The sequence below is a fragment of the Schistocerca cancellata genome, chromosome 6, assembly GCF_023864275.1.
Source record: "Schistocerca cancellata isolate TAMUIC-IGC-003103 chromosome 6, iqSchCanc2.1, whole genome shotgun sequence".
NCBI classification, from domain to species: domain Eukaryota; kingdom Metazoa; phylum Arthropoda; class Insecta; order Orthoptera; family Acrididae; genus Schistocerca; species Schistocerca cancellata.
In genome coordinates, this window is record NC_064631.1 from 265,135,820 (window position 1) to 265,152,493 (window position 16,674).

The following is a 16,674-nucleotide window of genomic DNA, read 5'->3' on the forward strand; positions in this document are numbered from 1 at the left end:
ACGTCAACATGTAGCATCCTAGAGATATTCTATAGAATTGTTTGCCGTTTGCAACTGGCTTTCGTCATACTGATGTATGTCCACTGCGTCAGTGGCTGATGTCTACAGTGGTGTTGCTGGCTATTTCCCATCACCAATGTACGTGGTCTGAATTGAACTGAACTGTATTCAGTTTCCTGTGACCTTGTAAACTTCCAAAGGACAGATATCACTTACAAGGTTAGGGCACGGCATTGTGTTCATGGATTTACTTCAAACTTTGTACATCTTTAGTAGGCCGTTAATATAACGTAATGTTCAAGAAGTAAGGTGTACTATTCAGAGAAAGTCGCAAGGGAAGTTTTACGCATCTTTTATGTAACGTGTATCCTTGCGAATGGGCTGACTGCAACAAGTCATTGTGGTCAAGTGTTTAGCGTTCACACGTGGTAAGCAAGTCATTGGCGAGGTGACGGTTGAAATTCTGCGAACACATATGTTTCAGTCTATATCTCTTTCATCACTGCTGACATTTAATTTATATGACCTTTGAGAGATAATATAATGAAAAAACCCAATTGCATTTACATGAAGTTGTAGTGAATTACGTACGTTATTTGACTACATAATAACTGTAATTAAATTTTCAAGGAATATGGACAGGCTTAGAAAGGCGAAGTCAAACTTCGATAAACAATGGTGCGAATGACACTATTCAGTAGTATAGTAAGTCACAATGTGCCATACCGACTAATACCATCAAATGAAACGGCATCTACTATATGGAATGAAAGCAGTTTTCCCGCATCTGCAGAGGGTGTTCAGAGTTTCTAAGGGGAAATACAGCTCGTTGACATCTTGAAAAAGTTCTGTCTTTCAATAGTATAGATTGAAAACTAAGTTTGCGGGACAACCGAACCGTCTCCTCATAAACATTCGGCTTTCGTAACTCTAACGCTAAGCACTTGACCACCTTGAACTCAAACGGGCAGCACCTACACACAGATACGTAAGCAGGTAACAGACGCGTAAAACATCTCTCGATTTTCTCGAAATTTTCAGATTAGTGAATCTTACTGCTTACACATTATGTTGTTTGAAGTTAGAAAGTAAATCTGTGATATTAACGTCGCGTCCTCCCCTTGTTAGACATGGAATGGAAATGGTGCTTCTTGACAGAGCGTAGGGGAACGATGGGGTGACGCGCACCACCGTACTAGGCAAGGTCCTAAAGGAGGTAGTTGGCCGTTGATTTCTTGCTACCGTAAGGGGTATGAATGTTGATGATGAAGACGACACAACACGCAGTCATCTTAGGGCAGGTGAGAAGCCCTGACCCGGCCGGGATTTGAAACCGGGACCCCGTGCTCAGGAAGTGAGAACGCTACCGCCACACCAAGAGCGGCCGACCTTGTTAGACATAATGAAGGTAATTTGTTAATTTGTTGAATTTGTCGTGATGGGCCTGTTTTTGGATTGTCATGGTTCCTACAAGTTCTTATATGTGGTAACTGCAATAATGTATTTTGCATTAAAAGTGCGTCACATTTTGAGAACTGTTCAGAAACAATGTTTCCGTTTTCTCTTACAATATTACAATTAAAGAAACTAGTATCAAGTATAAGATCTTGGAAGGAAATTCTGCAAGGTCTTTAATTTTGGAAGAGGAATAAAAACTATTCTTATTAAAACACCTTTATTTTAAAATATGTTGAACACAACAAATGTTAACAATAATCAAATAAATTAAGGTTGTTTGGTTGTATCACAGAGACTCAACCCGAAAAATGTTCTGGAGCTGCCACAGTGCAGTGCAAAAAGTGTCCTAGTGTTTAGGCGGAGACCCTCTTGAGCTCCTCGCCGTACTTCTGCCTGTAGGTGCCGGTGGGGTCGTACTTGCTCTCCAGCGGCGTCCACAGGTCGGGCTTCTCCTTGATGAGGAACCTGATCACCTTCTCGGCGCCAGCCTTCTGCTTCTCGTTGCACTTGGAGCACTCGTTCGTCAGTGCATCGGGAATGGCGGCTGTTAACAGACACGGCATACAATCAGAAAAATAACGACCATCAAAATATCTCCAAATTAAACGCATCGCGAGATCCATATCCGGTGCAAACATCCGCTTTTTGTAAGAAGAGAGTAAGAGAGTTCATAACGATTCTCCCACCTTGCTTTTTGAGGATGTAGCAAAACATTGATAGGAACTGTCGACGTTAAGGTCTTTCTCACAAGTAATCTGTAGCAAATATACGGTGCAGCACACGTAGCCATAAAGTTAGAATTCGTAAAATACTGAAAGCGGTGTACACTAATGGTACCCCTTCTAATTGTCTAAACAATAACGATTTTAGCAAGATGTAATGAAGTAACGTATGCATCGAAGTTAGCTTTTGCCTTCAACAAAATTTGTAATGTAAGCAGTGAAATCTAATTGCTGCCTATCAGCAATATAAGTGAAGTTGACACGTCATTTAACTTAGTGCAAGAGTTGATACGAAACGTAAGAGATTGTACGGAATAAATTCCTAAAATTAGTGAAACAAATTGATAGGGACTAAAGGTATTTAGAGGTGTAGCAGAAAGGTAAACGCCGTGCAGAAACTGACATACATTTTTAGTAGAAGAACTACACTCACCCTTCAGCTCCTTTCCGTCTGGGGTACAGGATGTGTCGCTGTCAGAGAGGAGGCACTCGTGGTACTTCTTGAGCAGGCGGTCGTTACGCAGGATGTCGTCCAGGTCGATGTTGTCATACTTGGTGGTGTACGCAGCGGCAGCCGCCAACAGGCAAGCGAGCAACAAAGCGAGAGTGCACTTCTGCATCGTGGCTGTAGGAAAGTTTGTCGACTGCGGCTATCCAGTGATGTGCCGACAACAGCAACAGCGGCGTCATATATACCTGTGCATGACGTCACAGCGACAGGCTACGCAGACACTGGGCAGTTGCGGCACCTCGGCTGGTCCACGCATGTGATCGTTTCTCAGAGCTGCTACCGGTTCAGTGGGCAGCCGCTTGATTCCCGGGAACGCCGTTACCGTCATGACTTACTGGGAATTCCTTCACCTCCTCTGTAGGATAATAAAGCACTACTACATTTCCAGTTTTGATTTTTCCGCTGACAACAAGTGTATCAAAACAGGCCAGACGGAGGAAAAATTTTGTATGCCGAATTCAGCAGAATTAGTACTAGTGATGATGTATTATTGAGTGCTACAATACTGTACAACTGCACTAACAAGTCAAGAGGAAATAAAGGACATTATATGCGGCATAAAACATCTGACAGTAATTCATATTTACAATACGTTATGTAATATCCGTTTTCAGATGAAATACGCTAAGCGACATAAAATATTATCAAGTATTAATTACATGGAAGACAACTGCTCGCTAAAACAATTATTAAATTAAATTTTATGTTTCAGAAAAAAATTTCTCGATATAAAATGTGTTGTTTTTTATGTATTTTTATTGCTTGATTTCCACTCTGTGTAAGACTCCTTTGCGGTAGAGCTAATAGGCCACTATCGTTTTCCAAGACATTTCTAGAGTTTAGAAATGGAATCGGATCATCAGTACTCATCTATGGAGTAGCACTGCCTCGTCGGCTCTCGATCCTGTCATTTGTCATTATTCTTTAAAGCAGACGTTCTATTTTGTGGAGCAGCATTGTCACAAACTGTGGATGCTCTCATAAACTGCATTACTACTACATTTTAGCTGTCTATAGGAATGCACTCGTAAAAGGGTGTCATAAGACAAAAGGAATGTGTAGTCATAATCTGACTGAAAGTGTCATGGATGACTACAGATCTATGAATATAAAACTAGTACTGTTTCATGGGGTTTGCTTTACAAACTCATGGTATATTAAATTCGATAATTCCTTTCCACTTACCATGTACTTTCAAAGTAAACTAAAAATTTCATATACGATACATACACTTGTGACGGCATTAATCATGAGAAGTATAAACCAATTCATGCTAATAAGTATAAAGATGTAGCAGACGTTTAGTATGTGAATAGAGCACTAATGACACGAAAAACGAAAACATAGCTAGACCAATGAATAAACGAACGCCCGGTATGAGAATTCTGAATGGTTAATGGAAATGAAGCTGACCTACGGAAGAGAATCCGTGTGAATCTCTTCCTGTGTCTCTGCAGCAATAGTGATAAGGTCTGCAACAACAGCGGTTACCTAACGAGTAACAAATAAGCACAGTGCAATTTCTCACTGGAAATGGAAATGTCGTGTGGCTAGGGCCTCCCGTCGGGTAGACCGTTCGCCTACAATACATCAACAATACACCACTTCTGTAGCCGTTAAATGTACAGGGTGGTCCAAAAGTCCGGAAACACCCTGATAAAATCCAAATGGACTAGCAAACAAGGAAACAGAGTCCCTACACACGAGGAACGGGAAGGGGGAAACTTTATAGGCTATGCCACCAACATGGCGGCCATCTTGAAAGCCGCCATCTTGGATTCAACTCCAAAATTTCAAATGGGAATGTGTTCATGTGACATATCAAACAGATAGAGAATTTCACCAGAAAAACAATGCCGTTGTTATTTTAAACATTCATTCTCGGGTTATAGCCAATTACTTGCGGCAGCAGTGGGACGCTCGGCAGTGTGAGTATTACGTACTGAGAAGTCAGAAAAACGAGTCTGAAACGGTGCAAAGTGACTATCCCATGCCTGATATGTTACATGTGTTTAACTGTTAGTTTTCATTTAATCATGCTAACGTTTTAATCATTGTTTCTTTATTTACAGGTTACTAAATGTCCTTAACACATGAAGAACGCATTGAAGTCATCTTGATATCAGAAGAAAAGAAGCACATGGGTCGTTGCTGAGGATTTCAACAGTCGTCACCCAAGCAGATAGCCCATCACTCACAGCGCAGTTGCCAAGCTTTTGGCCAAATTCCCAGCAACAGGTTCTGTAGCAGATAAACCTAAGGCTGGAAGACCAAAATCTGCCACCGATGAAGCAACAACAGTGAGTGTGTTGGCATCATTTAGCAAGAGTCCGCAACGGAGTACTCGTCGCCTATCACAAGAATGTGGGGTTAGCCATATCTCCATACTGCGAATTTTATCGCAGCACAAATGGCACCCGTACAAAATTCAGCTTCTCCAACACCTGAACGAGGATGACCCAGACCGTCGGGTACAGTTCGCAGAATGGGTGACACAGTAGTTGCAGATAAACCCACGTTTCCCCTATCAGGTGCTGTTCAGTGATGAAGCCAATTTCTTTATCAATGGTGAAGTGAACAAGCAGAATCACAGATACTGGTCCGAGACCGCTACAGTCGCAGGTTCGAATCCTGCCTCGAGCATGGATGTGTGTGATGTCCTTAGGTTAGTTAGGTTTAAGTAGTTCTAAGTTCTAGGGGACTGATGACCTCAGTAGTTAAGTCCCATAGTGCTAAGAGCCATTTGAACCATTTTTAGATACTGGTCCGACACTAATCCACACTGGATTGATGATTCCAAAACGGTCGACTCACAAAAAGTGATGGTCTGTTGTGGTCTGTGGGGTACCAAAGTCGTTGGACCATTTTTTATTGATGGTACGTTAACCGCCAACGGTTATCTGAGGTTATTGAATGAAGAAGTGTTTCCCTCGTTGTTAACGGAGGACGGGAAATTTCCGGAATTCTTCCAGCATGATGGCGGCCCCACCACATTATGGGCACAATGTTCGAGCATACCTGGATGTGCAGTTTCCCCAAAAGTGGATTGGTCGTAGGGGTGCTGTGGAGTGGCCACCACGTTCACCAGATTTGACTCCTTTGGATTTTTATCTTTGGGGTCATGTCAAAGCATTGGTTTATTCTGTGAAAATACGGGATTTGCATCATCTAAAGCAGCGCATTGTTGATGCGTGTGGTCAAATTCAGCCAGATGTGTTGGTCAAAGTTCATCAGGACTGGGTTCGGAGGATGGCATTAACAATTTAACATAATGGACAACATATCGAGCCATTACTATGACTGTTGGTGGTCTCACGGGACTGTGTAACATTGGCGTAATGTCTCTTCAGTACATAACACACATGCTGCGGAACGTCCCACCGCTGCCACATGTAACTTGCTATAACCCGAGAATGAATAAAGCTATGTTTAAAATAACAACGGCATTGTTTTTCTGGTGAAATTCTCTATCTGTGTGATATGTAACATGACCACATTCCCATTTAAAATTTTGGAGTTGAATCCAAGATGGCGGCTTTCAAGATGGCCGCCATGTTGGTGGCATAGCCTATAAAGTTTCCCCCTTTCCGTTCCTCGTGTGTAGGGACTCTGTTTCCTTGTTTGCTGCTCCATTTGAATTTCATGAGGGTGTTTCCGGACTTTTGGACCACCCTGTATATATTAACGCAACGAATTCTCGGAATCTGCTTGTTCCTTCTTCAGGTGTTAGTGAGGATGTTGCACGTGGAGCACGGGTGGCCTGCTGACAGCACAGAAAAAGTGACAGACTGCTCCCACCCAACGTCCTCCTGTACCATGATTGAAATGAAGCGAAATTTGTCTTCGGCTCACGGATGTATTGACAACCGAGCAGGCTAACTCCTGGAGGAAACCAACAGATTCTGCGTCTGGTATATGATGGAGCAACTTTCACACTTTGTCCCAGAATGTAAATACCCCTCAAGTAGGAAGCGTGATGTCAGAGTACCACATTAAAGAAATTGTATAATTTCATTTTCACCAAAATAAAGGAGAACATTCACGGATGAGAAAAAAGACAAGGCAAACGTTAACGAAACTAAACCAGTTAATACAAAGTTAATAAATTCACTATACTAACAATAATGTACCACTACACTGTGTTTTATGTTGGTGTCCGAATGAGAACGAGGCGCTTCTCATATGAACCCAGATAGCCAGAAGAATGACCTTTATTAAGTCAATGAACAAATATAACGACTGTCTTCTGGTCCGTAACGTCATACAGGTTAGAGTGCGTCACTCTACGTTGGAAAGTCCTAGCAAGGTATGTAGGTGATTGCAATGAGTGGTTGAGAACAAGTTTCGTAAGTTAGGAAGCTTTGAGACGATGATGGACGAAACATCCCACGAAGACTTTCAGAGGAGGCACACGGCTGTTGCCTGGATGGTTGACATGCAGCGTGCCACGTGATGGTCGGTCTCCAGCTGAGAGTTGTGAGCGAACGTCAGTACAGTGAGAATGGTGTGCTCGGCGATAGGAGCTTCATATTGAGAGACCGAATGGCCAACGCTTGGCCATGGGGCTACTTCCAATGAACAACTGACCTATTTCGGCTTACAGTACATTGGAAAACCAAAAACAAGGCACCCCCATGAAGGAATTACCCGAATGTGCCAGAAATCAGTACATGTGGTGCACGTGTACAGACAAACAAATTATTAAATCATCAGAAAAATTTGGTGATTTATACGAGAGGAAGGACTTCGCAAAATAGAACAAGTAGACATTTCATTGGACCACCTCTGGCCCTTATGCAAGAAGTTATTCGGCTTGGCACTGATTGATAGTGTTGTTGGATGCCCTTCTAAGGGATATTGTGCCAATTCCTGTCCATTTGGTACGTTAGGTCTCGAGGTGGTCGGAGGGCCCCGCTCATAATGCTAATAAAGTTCTCAACTGAAGAGATCCGGAGACCCTTGGTGGCAAAGGTAGGGTTTTCGAAGCATGAAGATAAGCAGTATAAATACTCACAGTGTGCGGGTGGGCATCACCTTGCTGAAATGTAAGCCTAGGGCGGCTTACCATGGAGGCCAACAAAATGGAGCGCAGAATATCGTCGGCGTACCGCTATGCTGTCAGGATGGCCGCGGATGATAACAAAGGGGGTCCTGCTATGAAAAGAAATGACACCCCAGATCATCACTCCTGGATGTCGGGCCATATGGCGGGCTAATGTCAGGCTGATATCCCACCACTGTTCGCGGCGTCTTCGCCTCAAGACCAGATAACCAAGAGTGATGGTTGAGGAGTCACTAGTCTTCATACCAGGACTCTACCGCACCCTTCAGCACAGCGGTGACTCGAAGGTACTCTACGCCCCATTTTGTTGCCCTTCACGGCGGTCCATCCTGGGCTTACATTTCAGCAACATAACAACCGGCCGGAAATGACGATAATATTTACTGCCTGTCTTTATGCTTGTCAGGCCATACTTTGGCCAGCAAGGTCATCAGATCTCATCACAAAGAGAATTTTTTGGGCGTTATAGGCAGGATCATCCAAGCAGCTTGGAATTTTGGATATCCAAAGGGACAATTGGACAGAATTTGGCATGATATCCGTCAGAAGCACATCCAACAACTCTATCAATGCCAAGCTGAATAACTGCTTGATTAAAGGCTGATGTGGACCAATGCTTTATTGAATTGCTCATTTTGTGACCCCCATTGGAGGTTCGAGTCCTCCCTCGGGGGCATGGGTGTGTGTGCTGTCCTTAGCGTAAGTTAGTTGAAGTTACATTAAGTAGTGTGTAAGCCTAGGGACCGATGACCTCAACAGTATGGTCCCATTGGAACCTACCACAAAAACAATTGTGAATCTCTTCCTCCTGAATAAATCACCCAATTTTCCTGAAACTGCAATCATTTGCTTGTCATATCTACATCTACATCCATACTACGCAAGTCACCTGACGGTGTGTGGCGGAGGTTACCTTGAGTACCTCTATCGGTTCTCCCTTCTATTCCAGTCTCTTATTGTTCGTGGGAAGAAGGATTGTCGGTATGCCTCTGTGTGGGCTCTAATCTCTCTGATTTTATCCTCATGGTCTCCTCGCGAGATATACGTAGGAGGGAGCAATATACTGCTTGACTCCTTGGTGAAAGCATGTTCTCTAAACTTCAACAAAAGCCCGTACCGAGCTACTGAGCGCCTCTCCTGCAGAGTCTTCCACTGGAGTTTATCTATCATCTCCGTAAAGCTTTCGCTATTACTAAATTATCCTGTACGAAGCGCGCTGCTCTCCGTTGGATCTTCTCTAGCTCTTCTATCAACCCTATCTGGTACGGATCCCACACTGCTGAGCAGTGGGCGAACAAGCGTACTGTATCCTACTTCTTTTGTTTTCGGATTTAATTTCCTTAGGATTCTTCCAATGAATCTGTCTGGCATCTGCTTTACCGACGATCAACATTATATGATCATTCCATTTTAAATCACTCCTAAGGCGTACTCCCAGCTAATTTATGACATTAACTGCTTCCAGTTGCTGACCTGCTATATTGTAGCTAAATGATAAGGTATCTTTCTTTCTATGTATTCGCAACACATTACACTTGTCTACATTGAGATTCAATTACCATTCCCTGCACCATGTGTAAATTCGCTGCAGATCCTCCTGCATTTCAGTACAATTGTCCATTGTTACAACCTCTCGATATACCACAGCATCATCCGCAAAAAGCCTCAGTGAACTTCCGATGTCATCCACAAGGTCATTTATGTATATTGTGAATAGCAACGGTCCTACGACAATCCCCTGCGGCACACCTGATATCACTCTTACTTCGGAAGACTTCTCTCCATTGAGAATGAAATGCTGCGTTCTGTTATCTAGGAACTCTTCAATCCAATCACACAATTGGTCTGATAGTCCATTTGCTCTTACTTTGTTCATTAAACGACTGTGGGGAACTGTATCGAACGCCTTGCGGAAGTCAAGAAACACGGAATTTACCTGGGAACGCGTGACTATGGCCCTCTGAGTCTCGTGGACGAATAGTGCGAGCTGGGTTTCACTCGACCGTCTTTTTCGAAACCCAGGCCGATTGCTACAGAGTAGATTTCAAGTCTCCAGAAAAGTCATTATACTCGAACATAATACGTGTTCCAAAATTCTACAACTGATCGACGTTAGAGATATAGGTCTATAGTTCTGCACATCTGTTCGACGTCCCTTCTTGAAAATAGGGATGACCTGTGCCCTTTTCCAATCCTTTGGAACGCTACGCTCTTCTAGGTAGCATCTACTGATTTACGTCCCATTCGGATAATTACTTCGCGGTGCGTCTTTTTTTTCTTTTTTAGAAAAAGAGAGTGGATAGCCGGATCAAGGAATGATGCAGGGACCAGTGTTTGGAGGCATGTGACTAGCGGCAGTGTTATAGTGCCAGCTCTGGCAGCAACACTTGGGACAAGGTTCGCGCCCTCCGCATTGCCGGCGACTGCTGCAGACAGCATAGAAAAATTTACCAGTTCTCGGATGATTTTCCTGTAATCGTCGGAGTCCATGCAGAGAGCGAACCACGAATACGGCTACTTCCGATACACAGCTGTTTGGAGGGTTGTGGTACGGTAGGTGCCAATAGTACGATACCATATTGTGTAAAGTTATTTGCCTTACACCAGCAAAATTTATTGTAAAAAATTAGAAAGAGGGTAGCTTCTTTCAAAAGGAACTGTAGTTTCCTAACTTACATTAAATAGCTGCTCTTCTTTTCCTATTGGTAGCTTAATACTGACTTGGTTACATTAGCATTTTTCATATATACACTCCTGGAAATTGAAATAAGAACACCGTGAATTCATTGTCCCAGGAAGGGGAAACTTTATTGACACATTCCTGGGGTCAGATACATCTCATGATCACACTGACAGAACCACAGGCACATAGACACAGGCAACAGAGCATGCACAATGTCGGCACTAGTACAGTGTATATCCACCTTTCGCAGCAATGCAGGCTGCTATTCTCCCATGGAGACGATCGTAGAGATGCTGGATGTAGTCCTGTGGAACGGCTTGCCATGCCATTTCCACCTGGCGCCTCAGTTGGACCAGCGTTCGTGCTGGACGTGCAGACCGCGTGAGACGACGCTTCATCCAGTCCCAAACATGCTCAATGGGGGACAGATCCGGAGATCTTGCTGGCCAGGGTAGTTGACTTACACCTTCTAGAGCACGTTGGGTGGCACGGGGTACATGCGGACGTGCATTGTCCTGTTGGAACAGCAAGTTCCCTTGCCGGTCTACGAATGGTAGAACGATGGGTTCGATGACGGTTTGGATGTACCGTGCACTATTCAGTGTCCCCTCAACGATCACCAGTGGTGTACGGCCAGTGTAGGAGATCGCTCCCCACACCATGATGCCGGGTGTTGGCCCTGTGTGCCTCGGTCGTATGCAGTCCTGATTGTGGCGCTCACCTGCACGGCGCCAAACACGCATACGACCATCATTGGCACCAAGGCAGAAGCGACTCTCATCGCTGAAGACCACACGTCTCCATTCGTCCCTCCATTCACGCCTGTCGCGACACCACTGGAGGCGGGCTGCACGATGTTGGGGCGTGAGCGGAAGACGGCCTAACGGTGTGCGGGACCGTAGCCCAGATTCATGGAGACGGTTGCGAATGGTCCTCGCCGATACCCCAGGAGCAATAGTATCCCTAATTTGCTGGGAAGTGGCGGTGCGGTCCCCTACGGCACTGCGTAGGATCCTACGGTCTTGGCGTGCATCCGTGCGTCGCTGCGGTCCGGTCCCAGGTCGACGGGCACGTGCACCTTCCGCCGACCACTGGCGACAACATCGATGTACTGTGGAGACCTCACGCCCCACGTGTTGAGCATTTCGGCGGTACGTCCACCCGGCCTCCCGCGTGCCCACTATACGCCCTCGCTCAAAGTCCGTCAACTGCACATACGGTTCACGTCCACGCTGTCGTGGCATGCTACCAGTGTTAAAGACTGCGATGGAGCTCCGTATGCCACGGCAAACTGGCTGACACTGACGGCGGCGGTGCACAAATGCTGCGCAGCTAGCGCCATCGACGGCCAACACCGCGGTTCCTGGTGTGTCCGCTGTGCCGTGCGTGTGATCATTGCTTGTACAGCCCTCTCGCAGTGTCCGGAGCAAGTATGGTGGGTCTGACACACCGGTGTCAATGTGTTCTTTTTTCCATTTCCAGGAGTGTATATTTACCTACATTTTGAAGTACAGAGTTTCATGTACTGTACAACACAGTGTGTTACGCTGCTTCACAGTCCACATATATATTTACATACATATTCCACAACCAACGTACGATGCGTGGCGGGGGGTCCCCTGCACGCCAGTAGTCATTTCCTTTCCTGTTAACCGCAAACAGAGCGAGGAGAAAACGACTATCTACATGCCACCATACGATCCCTAATTTCACATATCTTATCGTCGTAGTCCTTACACGAGATGTATGATGGCAGCAGTGGCACTGTTCAGCAGTCACCTTCAAAGGCCGGTTCTCTGAATTACTTCAATAATTTTCCTGAAAAAGAATGTCGCCTTACCGGTAACAAATACAGCATCCGGTCTCGGAATTGCTTCGATGTCTTTCTTTAATCCAACGAGGTGCGGATCTCAAACACTTGAGCGATACTCAAAAATAGGTCACATTAGAGTTCTATATGTGGTTTTCTTTACAAATGATCTACACATTCCTAAAACTCTCCAAATAAACAGAAATCGCCTTCTCTAGCCCAGTTCTCATATTCTCCTTCCATTTCATATCGCTTTTTAACGTTACACCGAGGTACGTTAACGATGTGACTGTGTTAGGGAGGTGTTTCCTAGTGCTGTATCCGAAAATTGCCAGTATGTCTTTCTTACTCATTCGCATTAACATACGTTTTCCCACATTTAGAGATAGCTGCCATTTATCACTGCAAGTCGAAATTTTGCCTGAGTCATCTTGTACCCTCTTACAGTCTCTCAACTTCGACAGCACCCCGTTCACAGCAGCATCGTCAGCAAACAACAGCCGACTGATATCGACTCAGCACGCCAGATTATTGACGTACACACAAAATAACAGCGGTCCTGTCACACTTCCCTGTGGCACTCCTGGCGATACCCTTGCCTCTGGTAAATACTTGATGTCGGGGACAACATACTGAGGACTTAACAAGTCTTCTTACCATCTGGGAACATATCCAAAATGCTCGTATTTTCGTCAACAGTCTGTAGTGGGCACGGTCTCAAATTCTTTTCAGGAATCTAACAGTAAGGAACCTCATTTTTCCCCTCATCCACAGATCACAATGTAACATGTGGGAAAGTAGCAGGCTGAATTTCACACTAGCGATGCTTTCTAAAACCGTCTTGATTCGTCGACGTAAGCCTTTCGGTCATTAGAAAAATTATTATGTTCGAACTTACAGTATGGTGCAGAATTATGCACCAAACCGATGTTAAGTATCTTAGCCTGTAACTTTGCGGATAGGTTTACTTACCCTTCTCCTGCACAGAAGTACCCAGCGCTTTATTCAAGTGACATTGATATCCATGCTGCACGAGAGGTTCGCGCAAATCTGTGCTAAGTGAGGGGCCAATGCCGTACAGTACAATTTGTAGGACCGAATTGGGATTACATCCGGACCTGGCAAATTATCTGATTCCAACTGTTTCAGTTGTTTCTCTAAGCGGGGAACGCTTATTACTACGTATTCCAAACGCGACGCTTTTCGATGGTTACACGACGGTATGTGAGATCATTACTTTCTACTCCTCCGCTTCTTCGAAATCCCGTAATATGAATCTCCATGAGATTAAGGTTATATTGTTTATTATGGCCAGTTACAGACCTCCGGAACTACTACTGAGCTGTGCCTGCTGTACTGGGGAGAGCCATGTGTGGCGCTATGCTCACACCAAGTTGCGGGCTATTAGTGGGAACAGAACGTGATGCGACAATATAGGTAAATTTGTGAAATACATTTCGTCTTGCATCACGCAAGAATTTCCAAACAATTGTACACTGTGTGTCAAGATAGTCACGGTGGGATGACGTAAAATGGATAATTTTGTACATCGGCAGATAACATTCGCCATATGACAATCACTGCCAGAAACGTGTTCAGTGGTTGCCTAAAACATACATAAGCTCGTTTCATGATTAAAGCTTTATATCGAATTATAACCAGATATGTCCTGTAACGTCAGAATAGCGTTTCGACCTCGAAGACTAACAAAGTAACAAAGTGTTGGTAAAAAGTTCCCGGTTCAGCTATATAGCTATCCACAGCGGAACCTGAGTTAAGCATTGTACCGTGAGTATTATTTGTGTGGGCAGAGCCTTGTTGCCACATATAGATCAAAACGGAAGAGCAGAAATTTGTAAATTACCAGGGCGGATGCTGTGACTGCCCGCGGGATACGGCTGCTCATTAAACGTGTCCCGTTTTCCTTAAGGAACTAAAAGCATGGAGATATCTATTGCCCCCCGGTTGCGACAAGAAGCTGCATGAACTGCAAACAGTGGTGGTTGTTTCATGAGACAATCGTCGGAAGTCATTGTCGCGCAGAGCTATAGAATTTTAGCGATAGCGTGACCAATAATATATGTTGGTGGGGAATAATGGGAAGCAGTCAGTATGGCAGTTGTTCATATTACGGTTCAAAGAGCTCTGTGCACTATGGGACTTAACTTCTAAGGCCATCAGTCCCCTAGAACTTAGAACTACTTAAACCTAATAAACCTAAGGACATCTCACACATCTGTGCCCGAGGCAGGATTCGAACCTGCGACAGTAGCGATCGCGGGGTTCCAGACTGTAGCGCCTAGAACCTTTCGGCCACCCCGGCCGGCTCATATTACGGGGCGGTGACGTATGTGTGTGGACTGTTAGTTTGTTTTGCGTGAGGGTACTGGGAAGGTTACCTGAAGATGTGTTTGTTGATTTGTGGACTGTATTGGTTTTGTAGGTGGTGTTGCCAGTTTGACGGTGTGAGCATGCTATTAAATCCTCAAATATAGTTACTTGAACAGAAGATAACGAGTTTACGATCATAATCAACCAGGGCTGAGTAATTATCTTTTGTTGTCCCAGTAACGAGACAATGATTAGTTTACGTTTTTCTCAAATATGAACGAGCCTGTAACGTCATGAAATTGATTACTTAGTAAATACTAATAGTAATATCAGTCATACAAAAAGATGATATTTCGAACATAACGAAACATGTAAATCTGGAGAAATTTAACAGCAGATAAAGTCTGCATATTGTAACGTAAAGATTAAAGGATCAGCTTTAACAGTAGAATGTGGGGATTCAGAATGGGTTGACCTGGATTCCGACAATGCGTAGTTTCAGCCTAGCTGTACAGGCCATGTACCTTTTTCCATTGTGCGTTTAATTAATTAGCATGATATCTACATATTGTCACTGGTATCAGTTTTGTACTTTCAGTATTGGTCTCGCTTTTTGCTTCATATATTGGTATAGCTTTTAGGCTTTTTGTATCGAGACAGAGCTTTTCAGTTGATCTCCATAGGTCAAATGATGTTTTCGATAGTATGTTTTCTTAATTTCCGCAATTTTTGTCCATCGATATTCTTATAGCATTTTGAATATCGGTATTTGTAGTGGGGTAATTTCCAAGAAGCCTTGAAAACTGGACGCGCGACTCCGTACGATATACACTGAAGCGACAAAGAAACTGGTGTAGGCATGCGTATACAAATAAAGAGATACGTAAACAGGCAGAATACGGCGCTGCGGTCGGCAACGCTTAAATAAGTCAACACGCGTGCGGCGCAGTTGTTAGATCGGTTACTGCTGCTAAAATGGCTGGTTATCAAGATTTGAGCGAGTTTGAATGTGTTGATGTAGTCGGCGCACAAGCGATAGGATACAGCATCTCCAAGGTAGCGATGAAGTGGGGATTTTCCAGTACGACCATTTCACGAGTTTACCTTGAATGTCGGGAAACCTGGAAAACATCACATGTCCGATATCACTGAGGCTGGACAAAGATCGTACAAAAACGGGACCAACGACGACTGCAGAGAATCGTTCAACATGACATATGTAGCAGATTGCTACATATTTCGATCTGGACCGTCAACAAGTGTCAGCGTGCGAACCATTCAACGAAACATTATCGATATGAGCTTTCGGAGCCAGAGGCCTGCGCATGTACCATTGATGACTGCACAACACAAAGCCTTACGCTTCGCCCGGGCCGACAAGGGGCTGTTGATGACTGGAAACATGTTGCCTGGTCATAGCTGTCTCGTTTCAAATTGTATCGAGTGTACGGACGTGCATGAGTATGGAGACAACCTCATGAATCCATGGACCCTGCATGCAAGCAGAGAACTTTAAGCTGGTGGAGGCTCTGTAATGGTGTGGGGCGTGTGCATTTGTAATTATATGGGATCTCTTATGCGCCTAGATACGACTAACAGGTGACACGTACCTAAGTATCCTGTGAGATCACCTGCATCCATTCATGTCTATTTAGAGTTCCGTTGGACTTGGGCAATTCCAGCATGACAATGCTACACCCCATTAACACTCTTCTGAGTTTAAACACTTTCGCTGGCCACCAAACTCCCCAGATATGAACATTACTGAGCATATCTGGGATACCTTGCCATGTGCTGTTCAGAAGCGATCTCCATCGCCTCGTACTTTTACGGATTTATGGACAGCCCTGCAGGATTCGTGGTGTCAGTCCCCTTCAGCACTACTGCAGACATTAGTCGAGTCCATGCCACGTCGTGTTACATCACCTTTGCGTGCTCGCGGGGGCCCTACACTATATTAGCCAGGTGTACCAGTTTCTTTGGCTCTTCATTTTGCATCGACGATGGCGGCTAGTATGGATACTAATTATTCTGGGGACTTGGACGACGACAAAAGACGAATGTTTGCTAAGATAATATTAGTTAAAAAGTAAACTA

General features: G+C 44.5%; 1 protein-coding gene across 1 annotated transcript; it reads right to left on the reverse strand.

Moving 5' to 3' along the window:
* Window positions 1-1,658: 1,658 nt before the first annotated feature.
* On the reverse strand, window positions 1,659-2,833 carry LOC126191059 (allergen Tha p 1-like). The gene is made up of 2 exons (XM_049931771.1): window positions 2,614-2,833; window positions 1,659-2,002 (listed from the first exon to the last, which is right to left on the reverse strand). The coding sequence occupies exons 1-2, from the start codon at window positions 2,798-2,800 to the stop codon at window positions 1,812-1,814; spliced, it is 378 nt and encodes a 125-aa protein (XP_049787728.1). The 5' UTR covers window positions 2,801-2,833; the 3' UTR covers window positions 1,659-1,811.
* Window positions 2,834-16,674: the final 13,841 nt, after the last annotated feature.

Bases quoted from the DNA above. Each gene is read 5' to 3' on its own strand.
- LOC126191059 (XM_049931771.1), bottom strand. From the start codon at position 2,800: ATGCAGAAGTGCACTCTCGCTTTGTTGCTCGCTTGCCTGTTGGCGGCT. The intron at 2,003-2,613 runs GTGAGTGTAGTT...GTCTGTTAACAG, and splicing joins AGACGGAAAGGAGCTGAAGG to CCGCCATTCCCGATGCACTG.